Below are 20,117 nucleotides of genomic sequence, written 5' to 3'. Positions count from 1 at the left end.
ATCAGCAAATGAAAATATATGATAAAAAGTGGAAACAAAGTTCCTAGGGGTGAATTTTTGTGTTCTTTTAGTACTAGGGATTGAAACTGGGGGTACTCTACCACTGAGCTACATCCTCAGCACTTTTTGAGACAGGGTCTCACTAAGTTGCCCAGACTGGCCTCAAACTTGTTATCCTCCTGAGTAGCTGGAGTTAGGAGCAAGCGCTACTGTGTCTGGCAAAGCGTGAATTTTCTTTTTTATAATTGTAAATATGTTTTACAGTATTTACAGGCTACTTTATTTAGGATGCTACTAGAACTAATTAAAGGAGGTACTGAAATACCTATCAAATGCTTTTCTATTAAAGTTCAACATTGCTTAAAATTATAAATATCAAACCTGGACCAGAAGCGTTGCCATTTCCCATTATAGAATGAAAGTAACAATAATTTTTAAGTCAACATCACTTATTAAAAAGGTACAGTTGCTGGGATTTTTCTATGTGCTCGAGTCCCTCAAACAAGACCAGAAGTGGCAAGTTTGTAGGAACCATACACGTAGTCCTCTCAAGTTTATCCCATTGATTGAAAAGGGAAAGCCTTGGATCATACATGTAATGCATGTCAGTAAGTGAAAAGTGAAGTTCACCACTGGGGAAACTGTAGAAACTAGCAACTAGAACACATTTGGCTATTTTTTCAGATGTTCAAAGCCAACTTCTACCGTCATTATTAACTGCAGAACTGGGGATTGAATTCAGGGGTATTCTACCACTGAGCTACAACCCCAGCCTTTTTATTTTTGGTTCCATACAAGGGTACCCAGAGCCACTTACTGTCAACCCATTTTTTTATAAAGGATGCAACCACACTAGTTTCTACCTGCCACTTGGAGATGGTTAGCTCCAGCAGAGGTGGGTGTATTCTACAAAGTCAGACACTTCTACCCCTGCCCCCACACTCTAATTCTACTTTGTATGCACTAGAGATCCACACAACCTGTTTTTATTGGGGGGGGGGGGTAAATGGGAAATTGAACCCAGGAGCACTTAACCACTGAGCTATATCTTTTTATTTTTTTAAAGATAGGGTCTAAGATGGTTAGGGCCTTGCTAAATTGCTGAGGTTGGTTTTGAACTTGCAATCTTCCTGCCTCAGTCTCTTGAGTCACTGGGATTAACAAGTATGCTCCACTGCGCCCAGGCTTATGTTGTTTTTAAAAGCTGAAAACATTTCCTTAAAGGAAGAAAAGAGTAACAGACTGAGAGTAAGAGCCTGATGTGTAAGGTTTCCAAATGGGCAATGAACCAATTTACTTTTATTGTTAAGAGAAAAGAAGTTAGTTCATTACTTTGTTCTGCTGTTTGTGAGGAAAATCCTACACCACTTCGGATGTTTCCAAGTTATAGGTTCTTTCTTGAAAAGGACAGATAGTATTCTACTGAGATTGTGTGCCACATTTCCCTCTATACTTTTTCCAGTTATTGAGATTCTCAATGCATACCAGAGTCTTCTGCGAATTTTTTAGGATTTCTATATAGCTTCAGCCCAGCAGTCCCGAATTATATTTGAGCACAGAATACTTTTTTTTTTGGGGGGGGGGGCAACTGGGGATTAAACCCCGGGATGTTTTACCACTGAGTCACATCCCCACACCCTTTGTTTTTAAATATTTTAGATTTTTTTAAGACAGGGAGGGTCTAAGTTACTTAGGGCCTTGCTAAGCTGCTGAGGCTGGTTTCTTGGCCTGCCAAGTCACTGGGATTGCAGGTGTGCATTCACCACACCTGGTCACAATACTTTTCAAAGCACATCTATCTTTAGTAAAACAGCAGCTTCAAGTAAAGAACAATGTTTATCATTTTAAACTAAATGTAAAATGCCAAGCTCAAGCAAAGAAAAAAAATCAGCAGACAATATGCTACCAAGAGGCAATTTTTATTAAGTTTTCCAATAAGTCAACTGGGGACATGTGCTGCTAAAATACAAGTTACAAATCAAACAATACTATGAACAATTAGGATACACACTGAGCATTTTCAGAGATCAGCTTCCATATCTTGATTGCTAAATGGAAAGGTTCTTCAGAACTGTCCCTTACCCTATATACAGAAGGAGAAGAAAAATTAAGGATGCCACAATGGTATCTCTAAATAACTGGAAAATATCTAAAAGTCAATTTAGTGTGCACATCATTTAACATGTTAAAAAAACACACACAAATGAGTTTGCTGTGAACATTTTTATAAAGAAAATAAAACTCATGTTGAATATATTCTGGAACTAGCATACTGTTCAGAAACACACTTATGGAGTCCACTGTTAATAGTGTCATTATAACTGAAGGAGGGGCATTACATATTTGACTATGTGACTTCTTTCCTATCTCCCACACTTAAAAGGATGCTCCCTAATTACTTTACCTAAATTTTACTGTATGTGATTCCTGTTTCATTTCAGAGATTTTAGTTCTACCTACATAGCTAGAGTTCTGCTTATGAATGAGGATAAGAATGGGTATAGCAGAAAAAAGGAATGCAAATCTGGAACAAAACTGAGGACATATCACTACCTCTATCACATACCATAAAACATTACATATTTTGTAATGTAAAAGTGTCCTGAGTGTTTATTTTTGTTAGGAAAAAGTGGTAGTTATAATGTCAAGATAAAAATTTGTATTTTATTATAAAATATAAAAAAACAGTTCAGCAAATAAGAGTGAGATAGTCATTGGGAAATGAAAAAGGTGTTTTTAATATGAATTTATAGGTAAACACAAATATTAAGAGGGTCTTATTTATGACAAGATGCTCCCCTTGCTCAAAAATCCCCTAGTTTCTGATTTAATAATCTACCCAGAAAAAATGTGCCTGAAAAGCATATGCTTTCCAGTTCTCCTCCAGCCCTAGAAAGAACTATGACATCTTTGAGAATTATGCTGAAGACTTTCATGAACCCTCAAGTACTCGACATCATTTTTGACTTAAAGTATAAGAAAGCTGAAACTTGCTAACAGATACTTCTATTCGAAAACTATAAAGCTATTCTGAAACATGAATGCAGGTTTGTTAAATAAGATTATTAACTAAATGACTTCAATGTTACACAGATCTGAAGTTCTAAATTTCTACCTCAGCAAAATTACAAAGTCAAATAAAACCATGTATATGTATATAAGACATTTACAGGGTTCCTTTCAAGTAGATTAAAATAGGAATGCTAAATTTGGGAATGTGAAAAAACCACAGTTATCACCTTTCACATTTCCCTTAAGAAAAACTAACAATGGCTCTGAATAATCTATTTTAAGACCATGACTGGAGTACTTGTTAAACAAGGTTATTAAAGGTTAAGAGGAGTTAAACATGTTCTTAAAAATTCCTGTTTCTACTCTTTTTCATCTGCCTAAAGCTGAAGATTACTTTTAGATGTATGCTACTTGGTGGCTGCTGTTTTTCTAATAATGCTTAGGATCTAATTTTATAACCATGTGTTATGTGGGATATTAGCACCCAAGAGCCTTTTGTATCACTAAATTTAAGTACTATTTTTATTTTACAGGAGGGGCCCAGGGGAAGGAGAGGCAGGAAGTATGAGAAAACAAGCACTTCACAAGATGAACACCACAATAGCACTACTATTCTAAATACCAAACACCAATGAAACCCAAATCATAATGCTGGAAACTAAAAAATTAGACAAAAACTAAATGGACCTTTTTTTTTTTTTTTTTTTTTTAATCTTTTATAGGACAGAAACCTTAGCTCATGTCTTCTGGTTGTCATCATCTTCCACTGAGCTGCACCTAAAACACAAAGAACAAGTAACAAGCAACTTTGTTTTTTAAAGAATAGGTAATAGTTTTGAAGGTAAAAGATGAACTGTTTCTAGTGGAAATTAACTTACTTATTAAATAATTACATAAAATGAAGCCATGAAAATCACCAGAAGCATCAAAATGTTTCACTCACACTTTTTGAGTGAAAATAACTACGAAAGACTTGAATATGCAGCATACTGTCACCAAAAATAAAGTAGATAATGGTGGGAAAAATCACTATCCATATCATTAAGGTGGAAAGGCTGCATGTGATGCCTTATTTAAAAGGCCTCACTCTACCTGAAGATGAAAATCGCCTTGCATTTATTTTAGTAAGTCTAAAACCATGAAGAGTCGGGGTGTAGGTTCAGAGTTGGCTTATTATATCATCTATCACCTTCCTGGCTGTGAAGTTCATTTCATGTCTTTAATTGGAGCAAAACCCACCAGAAGAATGCTGCTATTCTGATTTTCCATTCTTGAATGCACCAAAATGTGCATGCTTGTTGTAATTAGGTGCCTGGGTGAATAAAAAAATCCCATTTACAATTTAAAAGTATTATTTAAACCCCTAAAATCTGATTATTTTCCATATTCCTCAGGGAGACAAGCATTAAATTTTACCCCCCAAACAGAAAAGATTACGTATCTTTTTGAAAATTCTATCTTGTTAAAAATACGAATTCCTTTGTTTGGCAAAACCAAGCTGATTTACATGATTTTGTTTTAAATCGTTGCTAAATGTTTATCTACACATGCTGTCAGAAATAACCTTGTTAAGAAGGTGAAGCTGGTGTCTCAGCAAATCAGACCCCTTGCAGAAGGCGTTGAATGGCCTGTGCCCCGTTTTCCTTTTTCTCTTTCCGCACCATCAAAAGGAAAAGTGAGAAAATAGCAGAAACATTAGTTAAATCCTGAATTATACCCCATAACCTACAGGAATAATCTCACTACACTGAAAGCTGACAATATTGTAGGACTTTTTGGGGGGATAAAATAATTAGAATCCTAATTATTGATAAATTGATAAACTTATGGCTAGATTTACATCTTTTAACAATACTCTCAATTAAAGACTTTGGGATAAAAAGAAAGGTTGCTTTAAACTATTTATGGTTTACCTGACTTACCAGCACTGAAGACAAAAACTTTTAAAAATGGCTACAAATGCCTTGTTCACAAAAGACTTTATTATCTAGTGATGCATACTGAGAACATACAGAAATCTGCATGGTCCACTTCACATGCAGTAGAACAATCTTCACTTTACAATAAGTGAGTGTCAACTGTTTATGCAATAGACAACACTTTAAAGTCACAATCTTAAAGAAAAGCTTCATTTACAAAAGAAATAAAAGGTAAAGAAGCAATTACCGCTTTTAAAAAGCAGCTGCTTTGTTCAAGAGTGGAAGGTTTATGCCTGTATTGAAAGACAACATGATCACAAATAATGAAAACAATGAACAAATGAAAAAACACTTTTACCATAAAGCAGTACACTTTCAAAATGACATACAAATAGTTAAAAATTTCATTATGTTGTCTATCTAACCTTTAAATATGAGGACTTTGAGAATTAGGCCTCAACATTTGTAATTAGTAAATGAAAACTATGCATCGTTTCTATGTCACTAGGAACTGTATTTAACAAAATGTATATAAAGTCTATAGCAAGTTGATTTTAAAAAAGTAAAGTTAATAAGAAACAGTACACTGAAGGCGCTCTATCCATCAAGCGCGTACTCTTCAAATTTTAAATGTGATGAACAGAACAGAAATTGTAACTATGCCACAGTTGCAATGCCAAAAAATAAAACAAGATCAGTTATCACACATGCAGGGAATTCTGCCACAAAGCTATTATCCCTCATTTGTCAATTATTCCAATAAAATAACATCTTAAAACACCAGTGATGTTGATGGTTTAGCTTACCTTCAGTGTACTGAATGTTGTACACAACCTGCTTTTAAAGAGGAGACCGTCCCTGCAGGCAGGCTCAAGAAGGAACAGACCCCTTTCGGCACTGACTACACCAAGGGCATGCTGCTGTGGCCTGCACACACACACCTAGGAAAACGTGAATATAAACAGCATTTATGCTGGCCATTTTATTTGAAGACCAAAATGAAGCCAATTCTGCTAAAAACGAATCAACCACCCAGTATTACTACTCATTTTATAACAGATGCTTTTGTCTTTTATGTGAACTGCAACCATATACATTAGCACTGTAATTTTGTGCAGTCTTGGCAATTAAAACAGTTCTACAGTGAAATTTCACATAAGACACAAAACAGATTAACTAACATTTCTAAAAGAAATATCACCCTTGGTGTTAATTCAAATATATCATGCTTCCTCAAATTTGCTGGAGAAATATTTATAAGTTTATATACATTAATAATAAACTGCTGTGAAATTTCTTCAGTCTTTGTATTTAATTACTCAAACCCTTGGAGTTTCTTCATCTCGTTTAAATTTTTTCCTGGATGAAAGCATGCTGTAGGGCCTGGTTGATGCTAATTCGTTTAGCTGGGTCCAACATTAGGATCTGGTCCAACAAGTCCTTTAGCTGGTGTACTTTTTTACGTTGATCTTCAGGAAGTCGCTGGCACCCAATCAAGTCAGCCAACAGGTCCTTAGTTGGATTAATGGTGCTCATGACAGTAACTTTCTCCTAAAAATAATTTTTACAATGCGTATCTCTAAATAAATTACTAAACAAAAATGACAGACTGTTTTTGTCTACAAAAATATTAAGAATCTGTATATCAATCACAATCAGCTGCTCTTCTAAAATTTGTATGTGGCTTTCTCCAGCCTCTACATCTTTTCAAGAGGTAATAAAAAAAAAAAAACTTAAATGGAGACAGGTGCGGTGGCACATGTCTGTAATCCCAGTGATTCAGGAGGCTGAGGTAGGAGGATCTCAAGTTCAAAGCCAGCCTCAGCAACTTAGCAAAGCACTAGGTAACTTGGTGAGACCCTGTCTCAAAATAAAAAATAAAAATGGCCGGGGACATGGCTCGCTGGTTGAGTGCCCCTGGGGTTCAATACCCAGCACCAAAAACAAAAACACCCAAAAAACAATAGCCCCCCCACCAAACCAATCAACTAAACAAAAAAACCCAAAAATATCTTAGATGGAAAAGGTCCCCAAGTTTGCAATGAATACAAAGATTCAAACTGTATTGGTCAAACTGTACTTTCCCTACACCTACCCTGAAGTGGCAAGAAACAGACATGTAAACAAGTCAATAGCAAACAAGTGCTTTGACAAAGTATACAATATGTACTTCAGCTGAGGCCTGAATAAATTTTTTCTAGGAGATGAGGAGGCAAATTAGCTCAGAAAGTCTGAACCAATGTGCCTGTCATTCAATTGTGAAATGGAGGGGATAAAAGAAACTGCTGAAGAAGGCAGAGTTCATATTAAAAATAACTTTGTCATTCTGAGGAACTCAAATATTATAGGAAATAGGGAGTCAACAAAGTATTTTAAGCCATAAGAATTAGCACAATCAGGTTCATTTTCAGATCACTCTGGCAGCAGAACACAAGCTGAATGGGAAGCCAGATCAAGGAAGTGATCCAAGAAATACGTGATGAGGGCCTGAATATGTCCTATCACAAAAAGAAACTCATGATATTGGGAAAATATTTTATAATCATCCTTTCACAACCTGATGTATTTTATGGAGAAACTGGTCAAAAGGGAAAAGAAATACTACTTTTTTCAAAAAAACATTACAGCTCCATGTACTATAGTACTCAATTCATTTAATGTAGCACACATAAAAAAGACTTACCCTCTCTGTTACTTTATCAACTTCTACGTACATGAAGTTGAGATTTTGATCAAAATGTTGGTCTTTAAATACGCCTTTCCGAATCATCTACAAAAACAAAACAGGAAAACCTGGGTTTTAAACTTAAAATTATAAAGCAGCCTGAGCCTACTAACAATTTCATACATAATATTTACATAAATCTATTATTTAGACTCTTGGTATGAGTTCCTTGTTTTCTGAACCTAACATCTTTGGGAAAACTAATCCAAATGTTGCACCCAAACTACTACTACTATGAAATGACATTTTCACAGGTAGTGACAAATAGATGCTATGATACAGGTCAGACTTTATTACAAGTGTTAACGTAGCTAACTTGTGTGTGTAACTTACTCTAAACAAGTCCAATGTAACAGAATTTGGAGAATTCTAAAAAAAAAATGGATTATAATCTATAAGAAGAAAAATCTTTTAAATCTTTCGAGAAGTCAATAAACAAGGTGAAATCTTAGAACAGCTAAGGTACAGACAACCCTCTGATATTTTCATAAATGTTATTTTTATAAATGAAGTTCTTCCTTCATGTTAAACAGAAACTACTGGTATAGCTGAAGCATCAAGGGTGAGTTTTATGTTCCAAGAATATCCTACTAAGTGAATTTTCTTGGTATCCTTCTTTCCCAAGTGACCTCTAACCTTTAATAAACTGATTATCAAGCTCCTCTTAGAATATTCAACGTTCATCTATTCTTTTATTGACCACTAAGCACTTCTTTCATTTTTAACTAATCCAGCCTATATCTTTTCATTCTATCTTCCAAACATGTTTGTAATAAGAATGTACTCCTCTGCCCATCAATGAAAATGTTCTTTTAATAGCTCTTGGGTGATCAGAGTCACTAATTTGAATATCAGAAACTTGTAAAGAGCTAAGATCAAGGCAGACATCTATCTGCCTCTCTAAAATCTTTGTTTTGCAGCTATAATGGTAAATGTCAGCAGTTCATCAGTTTACAGTAAACTTTGAAAAAAATAAGCTAAAGTCCCACCTTATTTGGCATCTTTCCTTTGAGATCCATGGCGAGTTTCAACATATGGTTATTGGTTTTGCCAGGAAATAAAATTTTTCCAGTGTAGAGTTCATATAAGGTACAACCTACAGACCACATATCTATACCATAGTCATAGCTTTTACCTATAACTGAAAACAAAATGCAAGTTTTTAATATACTAGTGACTGACTACAAATAATTTTTATTTCCATTAATGGGGGACTAACTTGGCTTTGAGTATAATTATAACTTGAACACCTCAGTTTGGCAATTATTCTTGTTCTTCCCAACTAATTCTTAAGGAAGACTCAAAAGTGGGGGTATGGGAGAATAACTGAAGGGTCAAAAAGAAAAAATATATTCTTTTTTCGCTTCACCTTTGGTGGAGGTGCTAACCAACCTCAACCAAGGCAACAGGAAGAGAAAAAGCAAAGGTCCCATACAATCCATAAATGTAATAATCAGACCTTGAATAATCAAGAGCAGTCTTCTAAAGTCGAGGCTTTTCCACACCTGTTTTGCTACTCTTGCTTGACATGATCAAGACTCCTGCCACAACTACTTTCATTCCACCTGAGGAGGATGAACTTGCTATGGTTCCCTTCCTCATGAATGAACTCGAGCAGCTGCTGAAGTGTGATGGAAAACAGTGCTTAGACATTACATATGCTGTTTCCACCGCATATGATGGCCCAGGTCAAAGAACATTTTTGAGAAACTTACTGATCTCAGGAGCGCGATAAAATCTACTGACAAGATAAGGCGTTATGTCATTATCCGCAACATGTGAAGCAGACCCAAAATCGCAAAGCTTTAAAATCGTTTTTGATTCATTAACCTGCAAGACATTTTTTTCAAGGAAATTTAATTCATGCCAGGAAAAATTAAGACAAATGAATAAATAAAAATTGGCTTTAAGAAGTTTTATTAATTTCAATACTGTGAACAAGAGTCACTTATTTAAAAATTCCTTTTCTACTTATGACTTAATTTTCCTAACTATGAAAAATTAAGTTCTCAAATATTTTATTACAATTAGTAAAAAAATTTTTCAATTAAGAAACATGGGATAATACCAAGTATATTTAATTTTAAAAGTATTTTTAAAAGGGTGGAGTTGACAGAAAAATCTCATTTCAGGAGACAAAGCATCTTCTAGAAATCGCCTGAATACCTGAGTAGTCAAGTTGCTCTCTAAAGGAACATGAAGACATTTGTTAATAAAGGACTTAAACTTCAGTTAACTTTCAGTTGCTACAAAATTACAATGGCAATGAAAGCAGAAGGGTGATTCCGGTTAAATTTGGACTGGAAAATAAAAAAAATCAACACTTTTCATATCAAGTTGATCTATCTAGACCATCCTAAATTTGGCAATCAAGTCAAGTTTAAAAATATTAAATCCCTTAAAATATAAAGAAGATATTAGTCAAGAAATGTTAAGTATATTTGGTAAAAATGATAAACATGAACTCTATATTAGTCATTTGTTCTTTTTTCCTTTGTAAATACTTTCACATACACAGTAACAGTGACATCTGCTGAGAAAGGCTGGAGCTGCTCCCATGACTGCTGCCACTCATGAGTCAGAAGCATGTTCAGGATTAACAAGTGAAGATAATTCATATTCCAGAGTCCCTTCCCCCCTTCAAAAGAGACACACACAAATTCCGAGTTGGGACTTGAACTTGGCCTACGGTTCCCACCCCAAAGAACATAACACTTTAGCCCTAGGGACTTTATAGGATGGTATCATAAAGCATGGTTGGTTTTACAGATTGGGCTACTGTAAATGATATTCTCAGAACTAAACTATAACAGAAATGATTATTTTAAACTGCTGTCAATAAGAATTCTATTACTCTTATTTTGGGAATTAGGAAAACAGACATCTTAAAATGGAAAAATTCTTTAATTTTTTGTTTTTTAGATGTTGCTGGACCTTTATTCATTTATTTACATGTGGTGCTGAGAATTGAACCCAGTGCCTCACACATGCTAGGCAAGTGTTCTACCACTGAGTTAGAACCCCAGCCTAGGAAAAATTCTTTTAAAAAGCTTTTTAATATTGTGGGTTTTGTTTTGTGCTAGGGAATGAACCCAGGGCCTCAGCATGCTAACTAAGCACTTGCTCTACCAATAGCCCCTCATATGAACTTAAAGTGAACTATATAATGGTCTACTCCCTCCAGGAGGAATATGGTAGTTTCCCACACTGATAGCTATAACTATGGGCTAAAAGCTTTAGATTTTCATTAACAAATGACCTCCACATGTTTCCTGGGTCTATTTTTTCCTTTCTCAGGAAAAAGGAAAAGTATTCAGTTTCTAAAATCCATGTGAAAACCTAGTTTAGCATTAATTCAAGGAAAAATGAAGTGCTAAAAATGAGAGCATTTAAGATATTGACAAATGTCTTAATCTTTAGTCTCCATGGGTGTTCACTATATAATTATCTTCTAAATTCCATGTTTTGAATACAGATAACTACATTTCACAATTAAAGAGAAAGAAAAATTTGAAGAAAACAATTATGAAACTGGCTATGCAATTCAATTTTACAATTTGTTTTATGTACCTATTATCTCATTATAATTATTCAGCAACTCTAAGCCCAAGTCAAATTAGATATAGAATACAATTAACACAATGTAAACTCAGACCAAATGTGAAAATGGAATGTGCCTCATTAATGTGGTAATGTGGAAGATATAAAAAGAAGAAAAAGAAGTCTAAACTAAAAAGCCTAAGGAGTTCTTAAACTTTAATGAAATCACAATTTTTAAAAAGAGTTGTACTGTGTCATTGTTTAAATTGTTCCCAGTAAAGGACATCTTCATGTTTGGTCTTTCCTATGGCTCTCTTGTAGGCATTGAAGGCATGCATTAAAATAAGAAGAAAATAATAAAAGAGAAAGAGAGGCAGAAACTCAGAATGTGTTACTGGCAGAGGATACAGGAATTCTCCAGGTTGTGAACATACCTACAACTGTGAACACCATAGAGGAAGGTGAAGATGGGTCCAAGGACAGGTGTATGAAAGTTAGATCACACTACCATGATAATGTATTTCCAAATTTCAAAAACATTACAAACATTGCAAAACACATGATGTTAAAACAGAAGTCACTAACAAGAAAAGTCAAGACTTCAAGAGATGCCTCTCAATACAATACCTAACCATAACTGAGCTTTTCTTTTTGGTTCCCAGGCACCAGTTTCTAAAGCAATAAATAATAAACAAAGACGTGAAAATTTATTTCAAAACAGCAACATGTGTAGCAGTTTTTAAAGACAGCAAAGGAAACCCATTATTAATACAAAAGCATTCTTGGGTTTATTGTAGACTGAATCAATCGATCAGAAGGGGGGAAAAAGGACAAAGACCTATTTCCTCTTTCTTCATACTTTTCTGTAAAATTTCATGACCCAATTCCCGCCCCCCCCCCAAAAAGGTACTAATTGGTGAAGTCATTCATAATGGATTATTAATATACACTGACTTACGCTTCTTTTCTGAAATAGTAATAATCATTATTTCTAGACAGAAATATGGATGTAAAAAGTAACATGATTGTTTGACTTACCAGGATATTGTCTGGCTTGATATCTGCGTGTAGGATATTGCACCTTTTAAGGAGTTTCAATGCCAGGAATAACTGTTGACTATAGGATCTTACAGCTTTAATATGAAGACCAACATCCTTACCATATTTTTTTAATACCTCTCGTAAATTCATACTTTTAGGAGAGAAAAAACAAAAACAAAAGTTAAAATGCAAAATGGAAATATAAAAGTTAAAACATTTTCAAGAATAAGGTAAAGTGAAGCACAAAACACAATTTACATTAAAAATATTTTGTTCCAGGATCCACCCCCGCCAACGTGTGACAAAAATTATTTTATACTGAAATGAGAACACATCATACCATGCATACACAACACAATTTCCCAATAAAACTCAATTTTCAAAATAAATAGAAGCTTGGTATGGTAGCACACATGCCTGTAATCCCCGTGGCTCAGGAGGCTGAGGCATAAGGATGGCAAGTCTGAGGGCAGCCCCACCAACTTAGCAAGACCGTGTCTCACAAAAATGAATAGGAGTGGGGATGCAGCTCAGTGGTAAAGAGCCCCTGGATTCAATCCCTAGTACTACAAACAGAAAGATGTACAATAAAACTCTTATTTTTACAATGGACTTTTACATTCTAAAAATGTGGCTCAACAATGAAGCCACACTGTTGAAGATAAAAACTGTATTTATCTAAAATGAATATAATAGAGATGAAGAAGCTCTATTTTTAATTTCACATATAGGTTTTGACATTTTACCTGAGAGGCTCAAATACAAGACAGAGATGCTGCTTGTGATAAAAGTGCCTGAAGAGTCGCAGACAGTGGAATTTGTCATCAGGATCAGCATCATTAAGTTTTTTCAAGAACTCTAATTCTTTTAAACCAGTCTTTTGCCTGCAATGAAAAAGAAAGTTAGGCCTAAACTGAACATATACAGAATTTAGGAGAATAACATTTGCTAGACCCAATCTAATGTATCACGGAAAAAATCACTGGTGGTATGTATAAATAGTTTGTATTTTTCAAGTACAAATAAATCTGTTTCTGCACCATTTACATAACAGGTCATACTTAGCCAAATATTATTTCCATGAGCAGAGTGAATTTCCAAAGTAATCAATGAATGGAGAAACATTACCACCCGACTTGAAGGGAAATCAATCCTAAACATTTTAGCTCAAATGTCTTAATGTATTTGTGTGTATTTAATCAAACTACACTACAGATTAGTCTTGACTCCTTTAAGAATGTAATAATGGATATGTCTTACTAAGGTTTTAGTATTGGTGATATGAAAATCTGATTATAATTCATCAATAAGCAACATTGTTAAAGTGAGCCTACCATAGAGAAGAAGTTGGGATTTCCCAACAAAACACCCCTAAGACATTAGTAAAAATCTACAACGCTTGTAACATTTCAAAACCAGTAAGTTGACTTTAACACCAGCTCAATGTGCGGTATACATTATGTATTGAAATATGAGTATCACAATTACCTATTCTACTAAAGGAAAAACATAAGATTCAAATAATGCCCATCATTTGCTAATTAATTAGTTTTTATTTTCTGTCACCATATGTTCAGTGACACTCAATATGATCCTTTCATTTCTCACCTCTGGTCTTGAGTTAAGATAGTCATAGCAAAAGATGGCCATAAGATAAACAGTAGAAGGTGTGTCTAGGATCATACTAGTGTACTAGGTACTGAAAAATTAATTAAATACAATCAATCTATGGTTCTAGTCCTTCATATATAACACTTACAAATTAAAAATCCAATAAAAGAGAACTGTTTCCATTATTTTATGAAGGTAATACTTGTTTTATACCAACTGTGTCACATTTTATAAATATCTGTGTTATTAAAGGCGTCAACTCATTTGGTCTTCTGAACTTACATGAGCTCATTGTTTCTGATGATCTTAACAGCCACTTCTTGGTTGGCTCTTGCATTATCTCTGGCTCTTACAACATTACTGAATACACCTTGCCCAGTGTAGCCATACACATTGTAACGCTTATCTAGGACTTCACCTATGTTCACACCTAAGAAAATGAATTAAAAAATTAGAAATCTTACCATAGTAAACAGCAATCAGAAAATAGGGGGAAAAATACAATCACTTAAAAATTGTGTTAAAACTCTACTACGTGGCTTCCTAGACACAAGGGATAATCACAACTGTGCTGTGATTAGTCATTCTTTCAAAATGTGGTTAAAAGTTACATGCCCATTTCAATAATTAAAAGAAGTTTCTATTGTCCTATCAACTGCTGACAATTCTAACATTGAGTAGGGAAGAAATGTACTCAATAAAGTGTGTCCAACTGCAGTCTTGCATGACAAATACTGCACTACTGGTATCCAAAGGTCCTTTTTTGTCATTTTTCTTGGTTTCAGATCAAGAAGAGCAAGTGATGGACCCCTTCATTCTGGAGGGTTATTTCATGGCTGAAAATTACTTTGATTAGATTTAGGTTGAATATCAAGTCTTTATATCTCACCTAAACTTGTGATGCTTCTGGGCTGCTTACTAGAATGCAACAGGTGTTCATGCAATGGGTTTTTAAGTGATGGGTACTGTGATGTGACTTTTTTTCAAAGTTCTCCAACAACTATATCAAGCAAAGTGCCTTAATAAAGTGTTACAAAATAAACTCCTAAGTTAATAAGAAATGTGAACTCACGATAATAGCCTTCTGCATCAGTCCAGTTATCTCTGAGGTTGGGATTCTCTTTGAAATCTTTTCCAATGCCAGCAGCCCTAAGACGAGCACTCTGAAGTTAAGAAGACATTATACATTACTCACTAACCACACATTTAAAGCACTTTCTTTATAATAATAACAACGTCAAGATAAAACCAGCATTTTATTCCAAATTAAGTAAATACAATATAGCTAAAATATGGTTACCAAATTGTCTTATAAGAACACTCTGGGAAGAATAAAAAAGTATCCTAAAAAGCTTTTATGAATATGATTAGTTCATTATAAATAAAAACAAAAACCTCAAAATCAGAACTGGTTTTCTTTAGTTGATGATAAAATGTCCGACTCTTTCCTACCAACTTTAACCATTTTTTTCACTGCCCTCTTCATGAAGACATGGTATGCTTTTTATTTATATATGAAATGTAGTGACAATTGTTGGTCCACCAGGTGAACCTATCTGGAAAATTAATCTACTACTTGGGATGAATCTTTTTTCCCATTGCTTCCCATGATATCCAGAAGATCCTTTAAGACTGCTTTAGTTTGGATCTTCAGTGTCACCTGAAAGGTCCAGGTGTTGAAGGTTTGGTCCCCAGGGCAACAGTGTTAGGAGGTGTTTGGGTCACTGAGGACATGACTTTGAAGGGAAATGTGGAACCCCAGGCCCTCTTCAATCCCCGCTCCCACTTCCTGACCATGGGGTGAGTGGATTTGCTCTACCATGTATTCCTATCATGTTCTGTTGCCTAACCACAGGTCCACAGCATTAAGGCCATGTCACCTTAGACTCTCCAAAAGTAGCAGAAAAATAAACCTTTTCTAAGTTGGTTATCTCAGCTATTTCACTATAGTAACAGAAAGTTGATGGACACAAATATCATCTAGGCAAATGATGGGTGCCGATACTTCAATTGGTTCAATACTCATTTTTATCCCCTCTTAATCCATCTATTTTTGGTATCTCTCAGTCTATATCACAGATTACTTGAGCCACACTTGAGTTCATACACTAATTCTATCTCCTATTAATTTCCCTGTTGTGTTTATCGTGCCTACTTCCTCTTATCAATACCTCAAAATTCTCATGCCCTTTTAAATTTATATTGAAAATGGCCTCACACTTTTGAATGTGTTTATAGTTGTTCTCAATTGCATATAACACAGAAGTCTAAAAGTGGACTAAAAAGAGGCCTGGGAAATGCTGGCATCACTTTATTGCACTTATTTACTGCATATATGTGTGTACACTTATTTACACGTGTTTTGAGACATACATGGGCACATAAGTTACTATACATTTAGGCATCTGATGAGTGACTTTCACAAAGCTCTCAAATTACTCTGCTGTGCTTGTTTTAAAGTTTTGATATAAATTCAGATTTAGAGGAAAGGTGCCAAACTAGGTTGCCCTTCACTCAGATATGAACATTTATTTCATTAGTGTTATACTATTTCTCTGTGTATATAAAGACATACACACAAATATTTTTACTTTGTGGCACTGAAGATTAAACCCAGGAGTACTCTACCACTGAGCTACATCCCTTCTTTCTTTCTTTAGAGACAGGGTCTTGCTAGGTTGTTGAGGATGGCCTCCAACTTGTAATCCTGCCTCTGTCTCCCGAGTCACTGGAATTCTAGGCATGTCCTGCTTCATACACACATGCAGTATTTGTTATATATATATTACTGCTGTTGATTTAAAAATTACTTACATCAAAATATGCAGCAAACATATCATCAGATTCTGTAAACATATCAGGTGCTAACAGCTTCTTCTGAGATGAACCTGGGGGGGAGGAAAGCATTAGTATTTGAAAGACGAAAACAAAAAAATTAAAATATAAGCCAATGGAAAGTCAGTTAATAGTAATTCAAATTTTTTCCTTCTTGCACGTAAGTTTTCAATTAATACTCAATTTATAATCACTTCATTACACTCTATAAAAAAAGTATCTACTTTTTATGAAAGGGATATATTTCAGAAAGACCTAACATCAACTTTGGCCAAATGATTTTGTATTAAAATGAAAATACTCTTTTAAAAACAAAGAAAACAAAATAAACACTATTTTAAATTTGTACCTTAAACCCCAAAGGACTGGTATCTCCACAATGGACAACAGATCAATATCAATCTGCATATATTTTTTTTCCTAAAAAGTCCATAGAAAACTGGGCAAAAAAATAAATCCCAGCAAACTTGGAGACTGAGGCAGGAGAATCACAAGTTCAAAGCCAGCCTCAGCAACTTAAAAGAGACCCTAAGCAACTTAATGAGACCCTGGCCCAAAATAAAAATAAAAAGGCTGGGTTGGCTCAGTGAAGTGCCCCTGGATTCAACCCACAGTATCAAAAAACAAACAAAAAAAGGCAACACCTTTTAGCATATGGGCATAAACCCAATCTCAGTTATTGTACAGAAATGTGAATTAATTAAAACCACAATGTGATATTAGTTCTCACCTATAATACTGGCAAAAAAAATCAAGAATTATTAAAACACTTTGCCAATGGGCTCTGGATAAATAAGCACTCAGACACTGCTTATGGGAAGGCAAAACTGTACAGCTCTTATGAGCAGAGTCTGACAATATATAGCAAAAGTATATATTCATGCACTCTTGTAACCCAGCAATTCCATTTCTATCGAACTAACCCAAAACAAGTGGCCAAGCATTAAAAATGGCTTAATGGGCAATGCTATTAATTAGTATTCAGTTGATAAACAACAAATGGACAGAAATATCCATTGTTAGATGACTGAATAACTATGATACATCCTCTAGAAAGAAATGAGGAAGATCATACAGATATGTATTTAGTATTTCTTTTGTATGTGCAGACAGAATACAAATGATCACAAAGGCCTTAATAAAAAAAAAAAAAAAAAAAAAAAAAAAATTTTTAAAAACCAAAAGCAAAAGGGAAAAAACCTAAACCTACCAAATTGGTGGAATAACCATATAGAGAATTACTTTAAATAATTTTTAAACAGAATTATGACTGTACTAGGATATGCTGTAAGGACAGAAAGAATCATCACTACTTAATGATAATTCACTCATGTATGTAAAATTTAAATATAAATTTTACCTATAAGTAACTGTGCTATGCAAAACAAAGGTTTTCACTGTAAGAGAAAAGAGCAAACTAAAATCAAAAAAGTTAATATATAAAGATTAGGCCAAATCGAATTCACACTGTGGTTTTTGTATGGCCTGTTTTTACATTTTTGAGAGGGAAAAAGAAACTCAAGAAGGCTAGTTTTTGGCAAATTAAAATCAAACAAAATTCAAATGTCACTGCACATAATGATTTTTTTTTTTTTTTTTTGCTTTCTTTGAACACAGCATGTTCATTGATTAGCATATTGTTTGTGGCCAGTTTTGTATTCCAAGAGCATTATTCAGAATATGGAAAAAAAAAGGCAGAGAAGTCTACAATTACTAAAAGCTAATGCATCTACTACTTGACCCTTTATATAAAGTTTGCTGGCCCTTGTTCTAGAAAGTAAGGATAAGAAAGCTCTTACAAATACTGAAGGGACATTTGATATCTACTAAAAAGGGCTGCCTCCATATCCTGACTGAAGAGAAAATAATTTGAGCTTAACAAACAAAAACCAAAGGGGGAAAAAAGTTAAAGACTCAAATATATCAAAAACAAAAAAATATAATAGTACTAACAATTAAAACCCATCAAAAAGTTAAAACTGAATGAAAATTAATGAATTTTCTCTGGAGGCTGCTAGAATATTAACTGTATTCTATTTTAAAAAACTGGTCAATACAAAGAAGCAATCACTCATTCATCCTGCTTTTCCTGTACAAACTATATTCTGGAATAATCTACAAGTTGAGATTTCTTTCACAGAAGAACAAAACTTAATAATTAAAAGGAATGATAGAAATTTTTAAAAAATCACCATATTGGAATCCTCAATGAAATAATGGATCTAATAATCATCAAGGACTGCTAAAATCATTAGGCAAAAATCTGAAGGGAAACTATATTAAATAGATGTGGTTCTCATATCTAAACACATCCCTTCAATGTCAATAAAAACAAGACAACTATACATCACACGATACAGTATTCAACACTTCTTATAAAATATTTTTGCCAAAAAAAATTAAACCTGAATCTACTGGTTTCTAATGTAAACTACTAGTTTTCAAGAAATACTGGAATTAGAGGAAATCTCAGTATCCTGATAAGTAACAACAGCAAGAGGAAAAAAAACAAAATAGGATTAGAAAGAAAGAACTATTAAAGATGAAGAGAGGTTTAAGAGATATATATCCATACATAGTATGTGCATCTTGCTTGGATTTTGATTCAAACCATCCAACTGTTAACAGACACTGATGACATTAAAAGATTATCCATTTCATAATATATACATATTTTTTAAAAAATCCTTATCTGATAGAGATATAAACAAGTATTCACAGGGGGAAATCACCTAGGATTTGCTTAAAAATGCCTCACCAAGCAGAACAGGAGGTTATGAAAATGTGTGAGTTCAGTATACTATTTGGGACATGTGAATGAATAAAGACACATTTATACAGAACATTCATTAGAATACATTTAACATATTACTGTAATACTTACCAGGAGCAATAATCCTATTGCCGTTCACTTTTTCTCAACACCAATCTCGTTGAAAGTATGATCTCTCTAAAGTTATACAGCTAAAAATTCAGAGAAATGCATGGCCAGGACAAAAACTATTTCACTCACCATTATTTTGTTCAACAGTCATTAAATTATGCTTGGCTTTTACTGAGGCCTCAAATGTATCAACATTTTCTCGTTCATACTCTTTAACATCAGCAGCTACCCGCTCTAGGATGTCATCTGGAGAAGGTGATCGTGTTCTGGTACTGCTCTGGGGGCTGCTTGGTTCAGATGGTACAGACATATTGCTATCTTCAGCAAGGTATTTATATTTCTGTAATTAACGATATGACATTTTCATCAAATTGGATGCTAAATGAATTTACTAATCTGTTAAGAGTCGTTGCATTGGAAAGTTAACAGTGTCCTTGTAAAAAAACAATAATATGTGTACCTTGGTTGAATCAGATCAATAATCCCTTATGTAATGTGAAAATTCATGAGAATTATGAAGTTTTTTTTTTTTTTTTTTTGGTTTGGTGCA

At 34.2% G+C, this 20,117-nt stretch overlaps 1 protein-coding gene across 4 annotated transcripts in view; it reads right to left on the bottom strand.

The window, feature by feature from the left end:
* Positions 1 to 4,974: 4,974 nt before the first annotated feature.
* Prpf4b (pre-mRNA processing factor 4B) overlaps positions 4,975 to 20,117 on the bottom strand; it is a 34,866-nt gene continuing 19,723 nt past the window's right edge. Inside the window, exons 6-16 of one of the 4 annotated variants that reach the window (XR_007109418.1) lie at positions 19,697 to 19,907; positions 16,663 to 16,736; positions 14,921 to 15,011; positions 14,131 to 14,278; positions 12,984 to 13,121; positions 12,235 to 12,388; positions 9,372 to 9,486; positions 8,646 to 8,797; positions 7,615 to 7,701; positions 5,738 to 6,482; positions 4,975 to 5,224 (exon numbers count right to left, since the gene is read on the bottom strand). Coding sequence is in view for 1 of the 4 variants with exons in the window: in XM_047557767.1 (XP_047413723.1) it covers positions 6,279 to 6,482; positions 7,615 to 7,701; positions 8,646 to 8,797; positions 9,372 to 9,486; positions 12,235 to 12,388; positions 12,984 to 13,121; positions 14,131 to 14,278; positions 14,921 to 15,011; positions 16,663 to 16,736; positions 19,697 to 19,907 (1,374 nt within the window). In the remaining 3 variants the exon portion in view is untranslated. Of the gene's footprint in view, positions 6,483 to 7,614; positions 7,702 to 8,645; positions 8,798 to 9,115; positions 9,278 to 9,371; positions 9,487 to 12,234; positions 12,389 to 12,983; positions 13,122 to 14,130; positions 14,279 to 14,920; positions 15,012 to 16,662; positions 16,737 to 19,696; positions 19,908 to 20,117 lie in introns of those variants that run through there. The other 3 variants (XR_007109419.1, XM_047557767.1, XR_007109420.1) reach the window with 3 other exon arrangements.

This window comes from Sciurus carolinensis, chromosome 7 (assembly GCF_902686445.1).
Source record: "Sciurus carolinensis chromosome 7, mSciCar1.2, whole genome shotgun sequence".
Classification (NCBI taxonomy): domain Eukaryota; kingdom Metazoa; phylum Chordata; class Mammalia; order Rodentia; family Sciuridae; genus Sciurus; species Sciurus carolinensis.
Note: the sequence above shows the minus strand (reverse complement) of the source record. Positions and strands in the feature narration are given on the sequence as shown.